Below are 22662 nucleotides of genomic sequence, written 5' to 3'. Positions count from 1 at the left end.
AACTTATATTTGCTTAGTTGTAATCATTTTTGTGTCGGGCACGGTATGCGTGTATATAAGTTCATTTTTTTAGTTAGATTAGTCTCTTTCTCCAAACCACATCAATAGTTAGAAATGTATATTTTTATACGATATCAAAATGCGGTGTAAAAGTTTAGAAATCCAAATAAAATTACTCATGAAATTTTTAGGACAGTTTATAATTTTATAATGAGAAATAAATGTAGTACTGTATTAAATTTGTTGGGTGCAAGGATTAAAAAAAATGAATTGAGGTGCATGGATTAACTGAAGGGGTGAAAAGTAAATAAATTTCCACAAAGAAAGCGCTTCATAGGAATTGACGGTTAGCCAAGCCACTTTTGTTGAGATTGGCTACTGGCTAGGCTACACTCTATCTCTAACAAACAAATGAATCTCTCAGGTTCCGTTCCTATCAAAGCTCCTCTCTAACCATTGATGATTCAGATTCTGATTTTGATCTTTCAACTGACGCCACTCTTTCCGAAACCGCCTCGCATTCAGACCTAGAACATGAACCAAAACCACATTATACCTCTCAAGAAGAAGAAGAAGTTGTTTTGATGATATGGTAGGCTTATTAGAATCCAATCCAATGCTGAGGATTTTGTCAACACTCAACAGTATTATGATGCTGGAGCAGAATACAAGTGCTGATTATTTAGGAGAACAGAATCCTGAAACAGGTGAATCTCTATCAGATGCTTTTGCTGAAAATGTTGAAAGTAGTTTAGAACATTGCCAAGAAAATATTGAATGTAGTGCTACAAACATGTTAAGAATATACTATTCAAATTAAGGAAAATATCAAGATGCTAATGAATGCCAAAGTTTCAGCAAGTTAACTAGGCGTGTGAATTGTGTAAGCATGTGCTGGCAGCGTTGTACATATCTGCTCAACATAAAATCAGAGCATATAACTTATATTAGGAATTTGTATATCAATTGTATTTAATAGTTTTTTCTATTATAGGCAAATTATAGGCTAGAGAGAGAGAAAGAGAGAAAATCACATGAATAAAATAAACGATTCCGATACAATTTCCAACTGTCCTCCTTTTTCTATGTATCGATATATTGCTTAATTTATATGGTATCAGAGTTGTTTTATCCTGGTTAATATCCATTGCTTACTTCCTTTCTTTTTCATTGACATTTTTTTTCCCTCTGTCACCATGTCTGATATCCCACCCCTAATCACTCCAGTCCCTTCTTCCGTCAATCCACCCATCACTGATCACTCAAACACAGATCCCTGTGTTATTCACCATTCAGATAACCCTTCAACTATCCTTGTTACACATTTACTTACCGGTGATAACTATGGTTCATGGAGTTGCGCCGTGACAATGGCACTTCGTGCCAAAAACAAAATCGGTTTTGTCGATGGGACACTTACAAGTCCAAAAAAAGAAAGAAGATCTTTCTAAATGGCAACGATGCAACGATATGGTTGCAAGTTGGATCCTTAACTCGGTTTCAACCGAGATTCGCCTAGTATTTTTTACGCTGAAACTGCAGCGCAAATCTGGACCGATCTAAAAGATCGATTCTCTCAGTCAAATGCTCCTAAAATATATCAATTGAAACAATCAATCTCCGCCCTCAAACAAGAAGGCATGTTTATTTCTCTTTATTTCACTCAACTCAAATCCCTTTGGATGAACTAAATTCTATTGCTCCTGTCAATCCATGTATCTGCGGTAATGCTAAAAGCATCATTGACCAGCAAAATCAAGACCGAGCAATGGAATTCCTTCAAGGAGTTCATGACTGTTTCTCGGCTGTCCGCAGCCAAATCCTTCTCAGGGATCATTTTCCATCCATTCAGCGAATCTATAATATAGTTCGCCAGGAAGAAAAACAACAAGAGATCAATTTTCGACCTCTAAAGTGTCATATCGCAATCAAGGAAAACGTCTGCGTCCTTATTGTGAGAACTGCAATAAGTATGGTCACATTATTGCTACTTGCTATCAGATTCATGGTTTTCCAAGTAAGCCACAAAAGAAATCAGAACCATCATCGTCCACTTCCGCTAATCAACTGTCAAGCGCACAGTATCAAAAACTCCTATCTCTCTTAGCTAAAGAGGACACTGTGGGATCCTTAGTGAACTTGGCAGGTACAGCTTTTACTTGTGTTCCCTTTTCATGGATCATCGATTCCGATGCTTCTAATCATATTTGCACCTCTCTTTCTTATTTTTACATATTCTCCTATTAATAATCATATATTTGTTCAACTGCCTGACGGTTCTCACGCGCCTGTGAAACACATAGGCACTATTAATTGTTCACCGTCACTTACACTCACGAATGTTTATCACATTCCGACTTTCAAATTCAATCTATTGTCTATTTCACAATTAACAAAATCAATAAACTGTGATGTAATATTTTCATCCTCTAGTTGCATATTTCAGGACCGTGCAACGAAGAAGACGATTGATCAGGCTAGTGCTCAGAATAGACTCTTCTATATGAATGCTGAATCAGTATCAAATAAACATGACAAGGATCACTATTGCCTTAGTCATTCATCAAGTTCTTTTTTTAGTTCTAAGCATTGTAATAAGGTTGACCTATGGCATTCACGCCTCGGTCATCCATCTATGTCACGTTTCAATTTCATGTTAAGAATTCTCCAAATATTAATGTGAATAAAGATTTTATTTGTGACGTTTGTCCGCGTGCGAAACAATCACGTTTACCTTTTTCTTCAAGAACATCATATTCATCTCATTGTTTTGAATTAATTCATGTTGACATTTGGGGTCCATTCTCCATTCCATCAAACAATGGATCACGTTTTTTTTCTAACAATTGTCGATGATTATTCGCGATGTACTTGGTTGTACCTAATGCAACATAAATCTGAAACATTCACAATGTTAGTTCATTTTTTTAATCAAATAAATCGTCAATTTAATTCTAAAATCAATCAAGTCAACTCAGGAAATGGAGACATATTTCTTCCCCAACTTCAAACCATCTGTTCTGACAACGGTTCAGAATTTTTGTCCAAACAAATGCAAACATGGTTTCATGACCATGGCATCATTCATCAACGTAGTTGTGTTGCAACTCCTCAACAAAATGGAGTTGTGGAGCGAAAACATTGACATCTTCTAGATGTTGCAAGAGCGTTACGCTTTCAAGCGAACTTACCCCTTTCTTTTTGGGGTGAATGTGTACTTACTGCAGCATATCTTATAAACAAACTTCCTACTCCTATCCTAAAATATAAATCTCCCCATCAAATTTTACTTGGTTCTCCTCCTTCATACTCATCACTTCGTGTTTTTGGATGTCTATGTTTTGCTAAAAATATGAATATTCAACATAAATTTGATGAGTGGTCCAAACCTGGTATTTTTGTTGGTTACCCTTTTAATCAAAAAGGATATCGCATATATGATATGAAAACTCGTTAAAAATATGTCTCTCGCGATGTTCAGTTTTATGAAACTATATTCCCTTATCAAGATCTTCAATCTCCTCCTTTTAATAATGCAATAAGCATCAACACTCAAATTCTTGATTCTGAATTTGACGACTCGTCTTCCACTTTACCAACTCAACCTAATAACCCTCCTATAAATAGTCACAATGATAATCCAAATGACGCAATTGTGACTATTCCCACTTCTCAGGATGATACCTCATCCGATCTCTCAACATTTCATGTAGAAACTCTCCAAGAAAATCCTTCTACAGAAGTAAACCCCTCGGACCGTCATTATCCTCAACATATTCGTACTCCTTCCATTCGTCTCACGGATTACGTAAGTAACATTAATCATGTTACATCAAAAATTAATTTTCCTTTGGAAAATTATTTATCATTATCAAATCTAAGCACTTCTCATCGAGCTTTCTCATCAATATCATTGAGAATAAAGAACCAAAATCTTATTCTCAAGCCATACAATCAGCTGAATGGCGTGAAGCTATGGCTAAAGAAATTCAGGCCCTTGAATCAAACAACACTTAGGTTTTATGTCCTCTCCTAGAAGGTAAATCTGCAATCGGTTGTAAGTGGGTTTACAAAATCAAATATCACTCTGATGGTACCGTTGAGAGATATAAGGCTCGTTTAGTTGCCAAAGGATACTCTCAAGTTCAAGGCATTGATTATCATGATACCTTTGCACCAGTCGCCAAACTAGTCACAATTCGACTTCTTCTCTCCATCGCTGCTATTAAAAATTGGTCATTACATCAACTTGATGTTAACAATGCTTTTCTTCAAGGAGATCTCAATGAAGAAGTTTATATGAAATTACCACCTGAATTCTCTCATAAGGGGAAAGCATATGTTTGCAAATTAAACAAATCAATTTATAGTCTTAAACAGGCTTCGCGTCAATGGTTCTCAAAATTCTCCACCACTCTCATTCAAAAGGGTTTTTGTCAATCAATTTATGATTATAATCTATTCACTTAGAATTGTGATCAAACGACTATATTTGTCCTTGTTTACGTTGATGACATCATCATCACTGACAATAATGAAGATGCCATCTCAGATATAAAGTGAGTCCTTGCTATGTCTTTCTCTATCAAAGACCTTGGTAATCTTTCCTACTTTTTAGGCATTGAGGTATCCCGTTCTAAAAAGGGAATATTCATATGTCAAAGAAAATATACACTTGACATTTTATTTGACTCTGGTATGACTGGTTGTCGACCATCCGATTTTCTTATGGAGCAACACCTTCGTCTACAGCCCAATGACGGAAGCCCTCTTCCTGATTCGACAGTCTATCGTCGTGTCATTTGTCGTCTATTATATCTAACAGTGACACGACCTGATATTCAATATGTTGTTAACACTCTCAGTCAATTCATGCAATCTCCATGCACCTCTCATTTCGATAGCCACAAAGGTCCTTCGATATCTTAAAGGGAGTGTTGGCAAAGGATTATTCCTTTTAGCATCTAGCTCCATTAGTTGTATATGCCGACTCTGATTGGGCTGGTTGCCCCACAACTTGTCGATCCACTACTGGCTATTTTACCATGTTGGGTTCTAATCCCATTTCATGGAAAACCAAGAAGCAACCAACAATTTCACGTTCTTCTACTGAAGCAGAATATCTTTCTCTTGCAACTTTATCTTCTGAGTTACGATGGTTAAAATATCTTCTCTCTGATCTCGGTATTGGTCATCATCACCCTATCACAGTTTATTGTGATATCAAACTGTTATTCACATTGCCGAAAATCCTTCTTCCATGAACGCACCAAACACATTGAAATTGATTGTCATTTCGTTCGTGAGAAAATTAAATCAGGTCTTATCAGTCCTTCATATCTCAAGTCATTTGACCAACTAGCTGACATTTTTACTAAACCTCTCAGAGGCGATGCTTATAAACGACTACTCGGCAAGTTGGGTGTTTTTGAGATTTCAATTCCACCTCCAACTTGAGGGGGGTGTTAAGGATATACTATTCAAATTAAGGAAAATATCAAGATGCTAATGAATACCAAAGTTTCAGCAAATCAACTAGGCGTGTGAATTGTGTAAGCATGTGCTGGCAGTGCTCTGCTCAACATAAAATCAAAGCATATAACTTATATTAGGAAATTGTATATCAATTGTATTTAATAGTTTTTTCTATTATAGGCAAATTATAGACTAGAGTTTAATACACAAATTCTTGTATACTCATATATATATATATATATATATATATATATATATATATATATATATATATATATATATATATATATATATATATATATATATATATATATATATATATATATATATATATATATATATGAGGAGGGTTATATTGACTCCAAGAGTAACTCTTTTGAGTTACTCCACATCCTAACCCTTTATTTTGTTTTAATCTAATGGACCAATATTAATCATCATTACTAATCATATGACCTCATGTTTCTTAACTATTCTCACAATATTTATGGATTCCTTTAATTACTCTATATTTACATTTCCTTTTATTCTTTTTTTTTTTTTTGGTAGAGACATTTCCTTTTATTCTATCAAAAGTATTATTTATTTAATTTTTAAAGTCACTAGGTTTGGTCTATTGATGATGTATTTGGGTAGTACGTTATAGGTCCTGGGTTCGATCCACGGTCATCGTAAACCAAAAAAAAAAGTCTTTTTTTTTCGAAAAAAATAAATCATTATTTTCTTTTCCATTGATTATCATAAAACCATTCACCATTTCTTCTTATTTATCAACCAAAAAAACCAAAAGAAATTCATGATTGCCATACGTCCTAGTGTAAGATCAAAGTAATTTTTTTTTTATGCAAGAGATCAAGATCAAAGTAAATTGGAAGAGGAAAATATCCGATTTATAAAAAAAAAATAAGAAGAAAAAAATGTGGGAAAAAACAGCACCATTTATTTCTGTTTTTGTTTTTACCAATAATTAATTTTGGATTCTTCTATTAATATTTTAGGAAAAAATGAATATACATAAAGTAATAAATGGAAACCATAAATTGAAATAAATAAAATGGAATCCATAAATATTGTGAGAATAGTTAAGAAACATGAGGTCACATAATTACTAATGATGATTAATATTGGTCCATTAGATTAAAACAAAATAAAGGGTTAGGATGTGGAGTAACTCTTTCGAGTTACTCTTGGAGTCAATATAACTCTCCTCTATATATATATATATATATATATGTTTTTTTTTTTGAAGAACCCAAAATGAAATATATTAACACATACAGCCTCCTCAGCACAAGACGTGCCAAGGTAGACTAAAAAAAGTTTACAATAGAGTCATAGGGATGCAATCACAATCAAATCATACAATATATGTTAGGATCCGTTGACACCAGGTGTAAAACTTTATTTTGGCACCAAATGTAATCCATCAATTTAAGTTAATCCAAAGGTCTTAAATCATTCACTTGCTAAACTCACATGATATCCTTTATGTGATTTGCTCCTTAATTAATTTGTTACCGAAAAATCCGATGACAATATCCCTTCCTTTGTTTTTTTCTTGAACAATACTCCCTCCGTCCCGAATTATAAGAGAAAATAAAAAAATCACACTTATTCAGAAAAAGGAAAACATGAGAATTTGAAATATGTTTTTGTGAGTTTTCCTTGGAATAAGTTGCATATGAAGATGTAAAAATAATTTTTATTGGTTGTTGTTTATTGAGAAAAGGGTAAAGAGAGAAAATTTAATGCAATTTGCATTTAATTTTATGAGAATAAGATAAAAACATTCTTGAAAATGATTTTCTCCCTTATAATTTGGAAAAAAAAAAGGACTTTTTTCCCTTATAATTTGGGACGGATGGAGTATCTCTTAACGATGCTTATGAATCTCTTGTTTTGATCATCATCACAAGTCACAGCTACTCCTCCGTCCCAAATTATAATGGAAAAAAACTCATTTTTTTGTAGTATATGTTAGGGAATACGGATTTAACAATCACACCGTAAAGTCCTCGTCTAGTCATCATTGATGTTTTTTTGTGATAGTATGCTATGCTATGCACTCCCAGAACAGCAACCAATTCACTTTCTGGTTCAGGTTTAATAAACAAGACACCATTATATCAAAAAATTACTTCACACTTGTAATAACGTACGTTCAGAACCTTCAAAACATTTTTTCACTAAAACAATGTCTTCACTCCAGTTTGGTTTTTAAAAAACGTTTTTTCACTAAAACAAAATTATAGAGTTTTGTCTTGGTTGAATCCTGTGAAGCATAGACTCAGATTAGGCGTGTCTCGGTGTCAAACACACGTTGGTGTCCGACACCGATGCATATGATTACATTGAGATATGCCATTTTCTCAAATTATCATTGGTGTCCAGTGTCTGTGCTTCATATTGAAACTCATTTTTAGGTTTGTTTGTCCTGTTCCATGGGCATTTTTAAAATGAAATATGGATCATTTTTTACCAACAAGTCTCTCATTTTAAAGATATAATAACATAGAATTTTTTTATCTAATAAGTTTCTTACTTTTCAAGAAAATCTAGCTGATCCTTTATTATTGTAGTGTGATTTGATGAAGGATTCAATCTACATTTTTTAAGTAATCTTTGCATTAACAGAAATACTGGAATAGACATGTTTGTATACGAGTAATAAAAAGTCGTGTCCCGTCAATAAAACAATTAGGTTATACAATGAGAATTGAGAAACAAATGCTAATGACTGGCTTATAAGGTTGGGAGAGTTTCTGATATCAAATATTGTTGCTGGCAGTGGCAGGTGATGTATGATGCTACTGGTGTAAGATTGCAAGCAGGACGTCAAGCACAGGTTTGATGCCTTGTCCTATTGTTCTTTTTTTCGATGCCAAAGACGAGACTTGAAATGCCATAGAATTTTTCTTCTGTCTGAATGACTGTTTTTTCCCAGGTTCTTAACCAAATTGTCATTGAACTTCCTGCTGAACATCCTCTGTCTGATAGCAGACTGCTTCGTGAACTTCTAGGACATACACCGCCTCAGGTTCAATATTCTGCATTTGATTGCTTCCTAAAATATAAAAAGCTATAAGCTCAAACGCTACTTGAATAGCATCTCAATAAATGCTATAAGCTAATTGGAGAAGTTTGTTACCAAACACGTCTTGTTTTTATCAAGCAAGCTTATAAGCTAGTCCAATTAGCTATTAGCTGACTTATTGGGCTTACAAAACAGACGCTTAATATGCATCCTGTTATTTAATATTTACTCGATATATAATCTGATTAAGTCAAATTATGTATTTTGAGTACTAATTTGATCAAAAAATATATATAACTGCTACTGTATCTTGAGTACAGTAGGTGATGATTGCGTTATACTAATTTGACTTTTATGAACATTCAAGCCTATCATAGTATGTGTTACAATGTTTTACTTTCTTTGAAATGTTAAGCTGATATTTTCCTAGGGTTATATACTTTTTTTACTAGTGGTGGTTTCCCTTGTTAATATTCCAAATTAATGTTGCAGGTCATTGCTGGTAGTTTACTTGGAATTGTAACATCATCTATCGGTTATGTAATAACCGTATTTGGTAGTTAATATTTGAGGATTCCTTTGTTGGCATCTCTAGGGGCCGTTGTATAGAAATTTGAAACGCCATGTATCTTGATCAAGCCTTGCTCGCCCAGAAAAGTCTAATATTCCTTTTGAACTCAGCCTACATTGAGTTAACCTTCATACAATCATACCAACATTGGTGATAAAAAATTGAATTGTATTGATTACACTACTAGTACTTGATGTAGTGGAAGTATCTATATTATGGAATCATTAGTTTGTGATTTTGATCTCATTAATGTTTGAAAGGATTTATTTATGCAATTGCTTGTAGTCTGTTACCCTGGATATATGTAGCTCGTCTGATATTAGAAACTGTTCTTTCATCTTCATTAGCAAATTTTTCTTTTCCTTTTTGCAGTTCTGAATGTTACATTCTTCAACCTATAATCCGACATAAGATATGGAGCACAAGACCATTTATGATTCTCCGTTTGAATATATATATATATATATATATATATATATATATATATATATATATATATATATATATATATATATATATATATATATATATATATATAACATCTAATTTTCAAAACTACTGCTTATAATCACGACTTAACTTATAAAGGAAAATAAATGTTGATGAAATTGGTTGTGTTTCAAATTGATCAGTTCTTGCTTTTGGCAAATGGAGTTTAGTCTGACATTCAGACATGGCCTAACAGACACCAGATGGATGTGGATCCCCATAAAAATGAAATAGTTCCCAACATAAATTCAGAATGACACGGTAATATGTAGACTCTCCTTTAGTTCTTTTAGCAACAAACTACAAACGAATCTAGTAGCACACAGCAAACTGTTCAGAATAAAATAAAAATTATATAAATACACTAAAAATTTTAAGAATATAACACTTGAAACAACCTGGTTGTTTCATCATTATTAGAAGCCGTTACATTTTTTTTATAAAACATTAGCGTGCACAGGCATCACATGATAACTATGATCTACCTAAAACACTAGTACTCCTGTAAGAATCAATACAAATTTGTATGTTTATTTTATTAGTGTGCTCTAAGTATAGAAGAAAAAACCCTCTGCATTTCCGCCCTAGGATCCCCAGCAAGTCCTGAAATTGTACGCCATGCAATATGTTCATCGGGTCTAACTAAAATAGCGCCTCTGTTTGTCATGTTACACATATCCCACCAATTTGCAGTTGTTGAACAAACTTCATCAACGTCTGCATAATTCTTCCAGGGTGATAATGCTTCTTTACTTCCTTTATCAAGTCCTACACCAGAATCAGTAGACCAAAAAACACACACTTTGAGACAAACTTGTCGTTCCTCAGCCACCTTGAATGCTTCACGAGCTAAATGATAAGATTCCTTTACAGGTGCTATAATGAGAACGAACTCAACTTTATCTCCAGACACAAGATCATGCGTAGAAACCATCTCCTGCAAAACATTACTTACACTATATTAACAAAAGAAGAAAGTTGATGATTAAAACCAATGAAAACGAGCTAGCTAATCATTTAGCTAAAATTTATAAATTAATGGTGCTACAAACCTTGCTTAATCGGTTTACTCTCACAAATATATGTGGCAGTCTACATCCTGGTTGTGCTGAAGGGATATAGTCCCTCCGACGACCTGTGGGTACTTGTGGGGAACTCTCAACATCACTACTCTCTGGCATAATTGCACCTTGTAGGTACCTAAGTACAACAGCTTTTAGTTAGAGTTAGACATGTGCCCCCAAAATGCTCATCCATCTTATGATCCATCCATCAAAATGCTAAACATAATCGCAAATGATTACAGATGATGATAATTATCGATTTGGCCCAATTTACTACTGTACAAAAATGTAAAACTACAGTAACAGCCATGCCTAAAACCAAAGAATGGTGATAAATAGCTCATACAAAATGTAGAAAATGTCATATTTAGACAGTGATACCTAAAACCAAGATCTTCAGCAGGGAACTGAAGTTGAAGACTTTTCCCTTCTTCAAATATATGTCTTAGCTTAGCCAACCTTGAGGATCCAAGGGGGTTGCTTTCATTTAGAACAGATTCAGAGAGTTGTGCACGGCCTATAGCAAAAATTCCATCCAAAGCTAGCCTCTGCAATCCAGATGGCAAGATGGAACCAACCCCATTAATAATAACTTTATGAACTGCAACCAAATGAGCAAAAATCAGTTAAGTTTCAGTTATTTAGCAAGGAAGGAGTTGAACAGCGCAACATTTGCAAGATTATTTGATTGATTATGAAATAAAAGAAAATCATTACATGAAATAATTGTGTACCTGTGTTTGCAACAGTTGGATTGAGACCGAGTGTAGCAGGAACAGACATGGCAGCTCTATAGTTTTCCAGACTTAACCTTGTATTAAATACAGAGATCTGACAACAATTGACAGAAATAAATGGCGATGGGTTTGTCTAACTTGAATATAAATAAACATTAAAAAAATGTCACAGAAGATAAAAGCATTACTGGTCTACGTTCCATGTCGTAGGTATTTAGCATTGAAGTTGGGGCAATACCCTTTATCACAGAAGCAACTTTCCAGGCAAGATTGTGTGCATCCTGAATTCCAGTATTCATTCCTGCAACATTACACCAATTTTTTGTGTAAAAAATACTTCACTTAAATGAACAGCATTGCATTAACAAAAAATTGTGGGTTCAAATCCTATATTTTCCTCACTGTCCCTGACCTGGAACTGTATGTACAAACAAAAAACTGAAAAAAAGGAGTGGATTACTCTTGACTTTTGGGGGTAAAAAAAGCTGCACTAATACAAGTGCTCTTTCAATTTGGTCATTTTAAAAATGATTTAGGAAATTACAGTGCCAGAGATTTTGAAAACGGATATTATAAAGCACCCAAATTATTCTCAAGAAAACCAAAGTTGATGCACCAAACCATAAACAAAAACCTCCATCTAACACTAACATTTACTTGTGACACTGGATTTTTCCAGCCATGTTAAACATCTAAGTTAATTGATTATTTGATTTCCTTTCCCCTATTGGATTCTGTGTGGCTGGACTCTGGAGGTGTTAGGAAAGGATGAGAAGGATGGGAAGGATCAGTTGTTCATTTCTAAATTTAAAGAAATATCATCAACCACTGATGAAAACTTTTAGCTACTCTACCTTTACCTTTAAGGTCCTTAATCAAATGTACTGTTAAAAAATATGTGTGAATGCTGTAATAATTTTATTCCTCAGCTCAAGGCTGGTATTTATAATAAAAGTCTTAAAATTGAGTATTGGGCCTAACTCATTCTTACAAAACCGGCTTGTAAGGTGAGGATTGTCTCTAGTATATAAACACTTAGTCAGGCCATCTCTCAACCGATGTGGGACTCTTAACACACCCCCTCACGCCCAGCACTATTGGGCTTGGTGCGTGGATATAAACGGTAGGTGGCCCGATAGCGAAAACCTGATAACAGGTGGCCCAAAGGATCGTGGAGAGACTCTGATACCATCTTAAAATTGAGTATTGGGCTTAACTCATCCTTACAAAACCGGCATGTAAGGTGAGGATTGTCTCTAGTATATAAACACTTAGTCAGGCCATCTCTCAACCGATGTGGGACTCTTAACAAAAAGTACAACTGGCTATCTCCTTGATTTAGGAGAAATAAAAGGAAATAATGATATGTTTAGAATCTTCTAGAAATAACAAATTACGAAACTAAATATATTCCAACACCCCCCCCTCAAGTTGGTGCATAGATATCTGTCATGCCCAACTTGCCTATCAAATGCTCAAAGGTGGGTCTTGCCAAACTTTTGGTTAAGATATCTGCAGTTTGTTGACTTGAGGTTACAAAAGGTAAACATATGATTCCAGCATCTAACTTCTCTTTTATGAAATGTCGATCAATCTCAATATGCTTGGTTCTGTCATGTTGAACAGGGTTATGAGCTATGCTAATAGTAGCTTTACTGTCAGAGTACAACTTCAACGGAAGCTCAATTTTCATCTTAAGTTCTTCTAAGACTCTATGGATCCATAATCCTTCACATATACCTTGAGTCATAGCTCTAAACTCAGCTTCTGCACTACTTCTTGCTACAAATCCTTGTTTCTTGCTCCTCCATGTCACAAGATTACCCCAAACATAGGCACAATATCCAGAGGTTGATCTTCTATCAGTAATCGAACCTGCCCAATCAGCATCGGTGAAGATAGACACATTTCTTTCATTAGTCTTCCTGAAAAATAATCCTTTTCCGGGAGTTGCCTTTAAATATCTCAATATCCTATAGACTGCCTCAAGATGTTCCTCAAAAGGAGAATGCATAAACTGGCTTACTACACTAACCGAGAAAGCAATGTCTGGTCTGGTGTGTGACAGATAAATCAATTTCCCAACCAATCTCTGGTTTCTTCCCGTATCAACAGGAACATTACCTTTTTCCCAAAGTTTTGCATTAGGATCCATGGGGGTACCTGCCGGTCGACATCCACTCATTCCCGTTTCTTTCAATAAATCTATGATATATTTCTGCTGGGAAACAACAATACCATCTTTTGATCGAGCAACCTCCATACCAAGAAAATATCTCATGGATCCCAAGTCCTTGATTTCAAAGTCTGCTGCTAATTTCTCTTTTACTCTTCCCATTTCAACTGTATCATTTCCAGTAAGAACAATATCATCGACATAAACAATCAGGACAGCTACTTTCCCATCTTGGGAGAACTTTGTGAACAAGGTGTGGTCAACCTGCCCTTGAACGTACCCTTGTTTCATCATGGATTGAGTGAATTTTTCAAACCAAACTCTAGGAGATTGCTTTAATCCATACAAAGACTTATTTAGTTTGCATACATTTGATCCAAACCTATCTTCAAAACCAGGAGGAATGTCCATATATACTTCTTCTTCAAAATCACCATTGAGAAAGGCATTCTTAACATCTAACTGATGTAGGGACCAATCCAGGTTAGCTACAACAGATAAGAGAATTCTAACAGTATTCAATTTAGCAACAGGAGCAAATGTCTCTGAGTAGTCTATACCATAGGTCTGAGTAAACCCCTTAGCTACCAATCGAGCCTTATACCTTTCAATTGACCCATCTGAATTATACTTCACAGTAAACACCCATTTGCATCCAACCGTCTTCTTCCCATCCGGTAGTGTCATAACACTCCAAGTTTTGTTCTTTTCAAGGGTTTTCATCTCCTCAAGTACAGCTTCCCTCCACTTTGGAACTTCTAGAGCAACCTGTACATTTTTTGGAATTTCTACACTAGACAATTTTGAGGTGAAAGCAGAAAATGATGAAGACAATTTTGAATATGATATGAAATTAGACAAGGGATGTTTAGTGCAAGATCTAACAGGTTTTCTAACAGCAACAGGATCATCTATATCGGGATACAAGATACGACTCTCAGAAACAGAGATAGACTTACCTTTTCGGTTTTTAGGAGGCTGATCATTCCCTGGTTCAGATTCATGACACTGTTGAGATGTGGACTCATCACTTTCTTTGTGATTCTTTCTCACAAAAACCTTTCCTTTCCAAATGTTGTTTTCTGCTTCAAACCTATTCTCTTTAGATGACTCACTACTTTGTGGCATTTCAATTAGATCATCATTATTACTTTGAAAATTCTCATGGTTTTCTTCATGAGAAAATGTAGGCTCAGATTCACCAAGTTCCTTACTCATAACAGGAGTAGGCTCAGATAAAGAATCATGGCCATTTTCTGTTGGTGCAAAACTATAAGTCTTAGAACTTTCTGATTCAGGCAAAGATAAATTATTAAAAAAACTCATGTCCTCGGTTTGAAACGAGTCTTCCTTTAAATTCCCCCCCTGAAGATGAGTATCATCAAAAAAATATTTGTTTTCAAAGAATGTAACGTCCATAGTGACATACATTTTCTTGTTTTTTGGATCAAAACATTTATATCCCTTCTGGGTTGGGGAGTATCCAACAAAAACACATTTTATAGCACGTGGTTTGAGTTTTCCAACATTCTTATGTTCATGTACAAAGGCTGTGCAACCAAAATTTTTTAATGTCAAATCATTTGAAACACGAGTACTAGGAAAACATTCTTTGAAAGTATCAATTGGAGTTTGAAAATTGAGAACTTTTGAAGGCATTCTGTTAATTAAATAGGCAGCAGTTAAAACTGCTTCACCCCACAAATAGTTTGGTACTTTACTGAGAAAAGTAAAGCTCTAGCTACCTCCAATAAATGTCTATTTTTTCTTTCTGTAACTCCATTTTTTTGGGGAGTATTAGGACATGAACTTTGATGTATAATTCCATTTTCAAGAAAAAAATCACTTAAATTAGTGTTAAAATATTCTTTGCCATTATCACTTCTAAAGACTTGAATATTAGTTTGATATTGGTTTTGCACCATTATACAAAAATCTTTTACAGCCTGACAAACATCAGATTTCCCCTTTAACAAGTACACCCAACATACCCTTGAATGGTCATCGATAAAGGTGATAAACCATTTCTTAAGAGATAGTGTACTTGTACGGTTAGGGCCCCAAACATCACTGTGAATAATAGAAAAAGGTTTTGATGGTTTGTAAGGCTGTATTGTAAAATGGGAACGATGATGTTTCGCAAATTCACATGCTTCACATTTAAACAAAGAAATATCCTTATTACGAAATAACTTTGGAAACAAGTGTTTTAAATAGGGAAAACTAGGATGACCTAATCGTAAATGCCATAACATAATATTGTCATCATGATTATTCAAAACAGAAAAAGACTCAAAGCAGGAACTTATTGTTTTAGAAGGTAGTTGTGATGCAGATCCAATGTCAAAGTAGTAGAGTCCTCCACTCTCCTCAGCGCTGCCAATCATCTTTCCCGAGTTCAAATCCTGAAAGACACAATGAGATCGGAAAAAATTAGTTTGACAATTTATATCTTGGGCTAACTTACTAACAGACATTAGACTACAGGACAAGTTTGGAACATGAAGGACATTTTTAAGAGTTAACATTGGAGACAACACAACTGACCCTTTGCCGGCAATGGCTGAAAAGGAGCCATCTGCGACTTTTATTTTTTGATTACCTGCACATGGACTATATGAAGAGAACAAAGTGGATTCACCTGTCATGTGATCAAAGGCACCTGAATCTACTATCCAAGTATGATTGGGACTGACACGAAGAAAAACAGAGTTACCTTTTGTTGCTACAGAGCAAGAAGGAGTTTGAGACTCGAGGAGTTTGAACAGTTTCTCTAGTTGTTCCGTAGTGAATGGACCCTGAGTTGAAGTAGATTGTCGTCCTTGATCAGAATTACTAGCTTGGAATGCACGACCACCTTTCTTCTTCTTCCAATTAGGAGTCCAGTTAGGAGGTTTGCCTTTGAGCTTCCAACAATCGTCACGCGTATGCCATTCGCGGTTGCAGTAATCACACCGAGGAACTTCGTCTAATTTTTTTTCCTTCGTAGGGGTTTCTAGTTGCCAAAGCCGAGCCTTCAGATTCAGAGCTTCGAGGTGTCTTGCCCATCATAATTCCTTGTCGTGCCTCCTCCCTTTTTATTTTGCAAAAGTCTCACGAAGAGTTGGCAATGGAACATTTCCCAATACTCGACCTCTTACCTCATCAAGATCTTTATTCAACCCAGCGAGAAACATGAACACACGATCATTCTCTTGCCTCTTTAGAAATAAAACACTATCTTCTGCGCATTTCCAATTGTCATCATAACAAAGATCCAACTCTTGCCATAAGGTCAGCAACTCATTGTAATAAGCAGTTACTTCCAGTCACCTTGCTTAGCATGCCATAACTGTGACTTTAAACCAAAGATTTGAGAGGCGTTTTGGATATCAGAGTATGTTTCCTTAACAGCTTCCCACACATCCTTTGCGGAAGGCAAAAACATGTAAGGCTTGCCTATGCCAGTTTCCATAGTGCTTACTAACCAAGCAATAATCATGGAGTTTTCAGACTTCCATTGTTGGTGAAGTGGGTCTCCTTGTGCAGGTTCAGCGAATGCTCCCGTCAAAAATCCAAGTTTTCCTTTACCATCCAATACCAAGCGAACAGTTTGGGCCCATTGATTATAGTTATTCCCGTTCATCTTAGGAATATCGACCTTGAGGGAGGAACCCTCTTTGTCTTTGAAGCCTGTGTTGAAATCGCTGTCACCATAAACAGTTTTGTTCCTGTTTCCGTTGTTTCCGCCATTACCGCTACTGTTAGCGATAAAGTCTGGTATCTTTCCGATGTCTGGTATCCCACCACCACGGCCACCACCGTCTACGCGGCCACCTCCTCCGTTTTCGCGGCCAGCACTTGGTGGTTGGCCATCGTTATTGACCGAGGATCCGGTATAGGCCTGGCCGAGGGAAGGCCACTTGTTGTAGTCGGCCATAAGAGACTAAACGGGTATGAGAATGGGTCGGGTAAAAGAACGGGTCGAACAGATTTTTTACGGTGGAACTCTAACCCTAACCTAGGTCTCGTGATACCATGTTAAAAAATATGTGTGAATGCTGTAATAATTTTATTCCTCAGCTCAAGGTTGGTATTTATAATAAAAGTACAACTGGCTATCTCCTTGATTTAGGAGAAATAAAAGGAAATAATGATATGTTTAGAATCTTCTAGAAATAACAAATTAGGAAACTAAACATATTCCAACATGTACCTTTACGAAAAAGACAATGCCATGTTCGGAGAAAGAAAGACACAACCATATCCCATACATTCCACCTTGAGACTGCCTCACTCCAAACATGATACCATCATGTTCCCATGGAAAAAGAAAAAAAAATATGGATTCTACACTATTTTGCAAAGGTACAAAGTGATACAGTGCAAACTATTTTTGTTTCACACCAGTAAACATATATTATCTACATAAAGATAAAAACAACTAACCAAATCCACCAGCGGGTGGAAATCGATGAGCAGCATCACCAGCAAGTATTATACGGTTGCCACAACATACAAACCTCTCAGCAACTTCAGCATGCATAATCCATGGCTTTATATCAATTACATCCACATCTCCAAACTCCCGACCAACAAGTTTGCTGATTAACTTCTCACATGCCTATTAAGAATCAAACCCCTTTCAGTGTGTTAATACTTATAAAATGTACCAAGCTTAATCACATCAACAGGCATGGCCTATGACCTCTTCAAAACTCCATGTTTTAGCTTTAGCAAGATATTTTATTCCTCATATTATGACAAATGTCGTTAAAAAAATCGGTATAAACCTTTTGTTATGAGTAGATGATACCTTTGGACTGAAATCCTCAATTGTTTGCTGAGGTGGATAAAATGGTATCTGCAATAATATAAGCATCAGACATTTGATTCGCAAAAAACCAGTTGCAAGACAAAATGGTGAAATTTTTACATTTATGCATATCATACCTGCAAAACAAATTCTCCTTGCCTGAGATCATGAGCAACAAGGACCCCAATTGCTTCAGTATTAAAGATAAAGAAGAGCATGCCGGGATTTTCCTTAAGCAAAAATTGTCCAAGGCGTTTGCTAAGAAAATGGATGCTGACAAGTTTTTGCAAGTCTTTCTCACCTCTCATATCTATTCCTACATGCTTTCTCACAGTACTTCCTGCTCCATCTGCACCAATAAGGATATTACAACGGATATTCTTTTCTACTTGCTTCCCATTATTTACAGAAGACGCAGTTACGGTTATGAAGTCATTGCTGGTGTCAATGGATACACACTCATGACCCATCAATATTTTCTTGTCACGGAACTGCTTATTTCCTTCTGAGCTTTCAGGTGCGCATGTTTGGAAGCCTAGATTTTCAAGTTGCTTGAGTAGTAACATGGTTAACTTGTACTGTGAGAAATGTGCTACAGAGACTGGGCTGACAACATGCTCAAGATCTGGCAACAAGTACAAGATATATGAATCTTCTGAAGCTTAATGTTGACCAAAATGATAAAAACATCATGTAGTCTGAATGTTGATACTGCATATTTTTGAAGGCTATGCAATATTGTCAAAACTACCCTAAAATAGTAATCTTCCTATTGCTATCACACAGGAAATTGGCTCAAGTGGATTATAGAATAGCACCTTGAGGTTGTATGTGATCTACAGATCCAAGAATTGAACCAGAAAGGGAAGTGCAATATACAAACTTCCTCCATAAGTCTACTGGTGGTTGAGACCTTTGGATCTCTTCAACAAGGCCATCAATCTTGCAGAATATCTATAATGGCACAGAGAGTTAAAATATATCAGTGCTTTTTCAGGAAATAAAAATATTTATCAAAGAGTGGTATTAACCTCCATGGATCGATTGTTGATGAAGTGTGCTTGTGGATGTTTTGAAAATGCCTTGTTTCTCTCCAAAACTGTGCAATTAATACCTGCAAACAAACAAAAGGAGATATTTACATGTCATGAAGAACAACAAATATAAATAAAAAATATGAGTAAATTGAAAACAGTGTGAAAACAATATCATTATTTTGTTTGGGAACAGGAAACAAAGTGACAATAATGTAGTATTTTTGTAATTAAAAGTGAAAACAATTAAACGAAAAAACATTTCCTCATTGTAACCAAACCACAGACCCTTATTTACATGACCACAGATGTCGCAGTAATTCACTGTATCCTTTAAAATAAAAATATTTGAAAGCAAAAACCAAAGTGAAAACAGAGTGGAATTTTTGCAATTAAAAGTGAAATCAATTAACATTTTCTTTAAGTAAATAGACCCTTATGTACCTTATTTATCAGAGTGAGTTATAGGAGCATTGCCAGATAAGCTAGTATTCTAGTAACATAAATTAACAAAGGAAACTCTATAGCTCGTTTTAAAGTCATGCATTATCCATCACACATAAGTTTTTTCAACAAATATATAAACATTGAATGGAAGTAGAAATTATCGTCGTTGCAAAATTACAAACTGAAAACATGGCACATCTCATTATAATTGCTGCATAATTTTCAAACACTGCTCACAAGAAAACTTCAGAACCTACCTAACTTTGTAAGGAGAATAGAGAGAACAAGACCCACAGGCCCTGCACCAATGATCAGAACTGGAAGCACTGCATCATCGCCCTTGAACACTTGTTCTTTTGAGAAGCCTCTTCTTTGAATATGCTGAATTAAGTATGCTCTATTTCGAGTTTTATCTTTGAAAGGGTAATTATACCTTCTTATAAACCTTAGAAACCCCATGGCCTAAAAATTGAAAGCCAGGCTCTCAAGTGTTCTTCATGAAAGAGAATTGCACTTTCAGTTGTTGGTGGCTGCAAGTTACTTTCAAACTCAGGGCAATGCAGTTTCAGTTCACATTTCTAAGGTTCACATTTGAACAGCAGCATACAACACAAGTTACATAACTCCGTCTCAGAATAAGTGTCACTTTAGGAATAAAATTTTGTTTTAAAATGAATGTCATTCTCACTTTCCAATGCAATATTTTCTAATTGTATCCCTAATTATTATTACTATATGCACTATTCTCAAGGAAACCAACCAATTATACCAACTTACTATACAGTAACTTATAGACTTCTAGGGATAATTTAGTAAAGTATTACTTATTTTGACAATACTCATTATTATTTTCATTAAGTAGCAAGCATCAAAGTAGCCAATAAACCAATTCAATTGGCAACTGAAAAGTACCCAATTTGCATCACAGAAAATGGATTAAGGAAGGATTGTACATTGAGGAGGAACAAAGACGGCAGACGCACGCCGCAGTGGAGAGTGGACGAGATTGGTCGGATTAGTTTCTCAAGAGGAGGCTCGTGGTGGCCGGAAAATGTGGAGGCTCAAAATTTAAATTTCTCCAAAACGAAAAATAAACTTATGGGTTTTGTAGAGAATGGAAAGATGAGTTCAAAAGTGGTGTTAGTTTTCAATTTGGACCAACGTGGTGGCCGGAGGGACACCGGGAAGTGGAACACGGTGGTGGGTTTTGAGAGAGAGATAGATAAATGAGTTTTTGATGATATATATGATGATGAAAAAAACGCAAAAAGAAGGGAAAAGGAAAAGGAATGAGAATATGAGGCTGTTTGTTACGGATTATATATACTCCGTACGTATATTTTGAAAGGAAAAAAAAATCATTTTTTTGTAAAAATAATCATTTTTAAAAATTCCGTAAAAAAAATCATTTTTGAAAATATTATAGATTTTTCAAATAATCAGAAATTCAGAATTTAAAATTAATCAGAAAATAGCTAAAAATAAAAAGCCAATAAGAGTAACTTCTCAAATAATAAATATTTTTTTAGAGGAGAGAGAATGAGTATTCAAAAGTGTAGGTTATTTTGTAATTAAAAAATCGCATTCAAATGTGTCTCAATAATGAGATTTGGTCCTTAAGTCATCTCTCCTTTAACATCCGAGATATGCCTTCAGGAACCGTTTCTCCCCCACTTTTAATGAAATGTTTAGTTGAAAGACATATCAAGTGGAACTATAATAACATTCATGTGTCTTAACGTAGATGGAAGTTGTCTCGATTCTCTCGTTCGACCTAGATTCTCCCGTTCGGCTTTGATTCAAAAAAGAAACACATTCGAACACTATCTTATAGGCTTCTCAGGCTTCATTCAAGGGTCATCTCACATTTTGCTCACCGAATTGTATGCTATCTAGAATGAACTATTACTGGCCAAAGACATGATTATTTATGACCTTATATGCTACTCTGATTCTTTGCACTGTGTCAACCTCATTAAGGTGCACAAGTTAAGTATCATTCCATGATGTGTTGATCCAAAATATAAAGGAACTGCTCTATCAAACAAATGTTTCTCTCTATCACAAACTTAGAGAAAAGAATCAATATGCAAATTTCTTCGCTAAACTTGGAGCCTCCTCAAATGCGTGACTTCTTGACTCATACTTCTCCTCCATAAGGCGTTCGTGATCTTCATAGGAATGATGCAATATGAACCTTCTTTCTTCGTAAATAGTTTTTATTTTTAGTTCTGTTTTTTTTTTTTCTTTTTAGCTTCCTTACCAACAAAAAAACCTGCTAAAAATTATGGTATTAAAAAAATAATTTTTATTACAATAAACAAACACAAAGTGAATTCTATTTTTCTATAAAATCTCTAAAAACTAATCTCTAAATTATTGAATTTTAAAATAACTATTTTTTTGGTAGATAAATAACTATTATTTTTAATCTATAATAACAAACGGATCCCAAGTGTAATAATAATAATAATAATAGAATTAGACTACTTGAATTCACCAAAAAAAAAATTAGATTCGTTGATTTCTCAAAAAAGAAAGAAAAAAATAGTTGACACCGGGTGTTAAAGTTAATTTTAACACCAAATCTAATTCAAAATTAACTAAAACAACATAAAAGAAAGAACAGAAAAAGAAGTGAAACAACGTATAAAAAGCAACTTACACAAATAGGAAACCAGCAACCAAATAGTTATAAATTATCTATATTGTAAATTCAATGGGAATAATTTATTATTGGTTAAGTGGAAAGTTCAATTCATTTTATAGTAAAGATTAATTAAGGTTAAAATTCCATGTTTAGAAGGGGAAAAAATGCAATGCGTGAATGAAAAATGGAA

General features: G+C 34.9%; 1 protein-coding gene across 1 annotated transcript; it reads right to left on the bottom strand.

The window, feature by feature from the left end:
• Window positions 1-9902: 9902 nt before the first annotated feature.
• LOC123897979 (putative polyketide hydroxylase) lies at window positions 9903-21111 on the bottom strand. The gene is made up of 11 exons (XM_045948818.1): window positions 20080-21111; window positions 19373-19455; window positions 19160-19295; window positions 18479-18966; window positions 18342-18389; window positions 17975-18149; window positions 11559-11671; window positions 11368-11464; window positions 11015-11234; window positions 10622-10769; window positions 9903-10506 (listed from the first exon to the last, which is right to left on the bottom strand). Exons 1-11 carry the CDS (start codon window positions 20279-20281, stop codon window positions 10108-10110), a joined length of 2109 nt encoding a protein of 702 aa, XP_045804774.1. The 5' UTR covers window positions 20282-21111; the 3' UTR covers window positions 9903-10107.
• Window positions 21112-22662: the final 1551 nt, after the last annotated feature.

This window comes from Trifolium pratense, linkage group LG7, assembly GCF_020283565.1.
Source record: "Trifolium pratense cultivar HEN17-A07 linkage group LG7, ARS_RC_1.1, whole genome shotgun sequence".
Lineage (NCBI taxonomy): Eukaryota > Viridiplantae > Streptophyta > Magnoliopsida > Fabales > Fabaceae > Trifolium > Trifolium pratense.
This window is presented reverse-complemented; position numbering and strand designations above follow the sequence as displayed.

Coding starts and splice junctions, on each gene's coding strand:
- LOC123897979 (XM_045948818.1), bottom strand. CDS start 20,281: ATGGGGTTTCTAAGGTTTATAAGAAGGTATAATTACCCTTTCAAAGAT. Junction 11,672..17,974: donor TCCACCCGCTGGTGGATTTG/GTTAGTTGTTTT, acceptor GTAATGTTGCAG/GAATGAATACTGGAATTCAG. Junction 11,235..11,367: donor TCCAACTGTTGCAAACACAG/GTACACAATTAT, acceptor ATTTGGTTGCAG/TTCATAAAGTTATTATTAAT.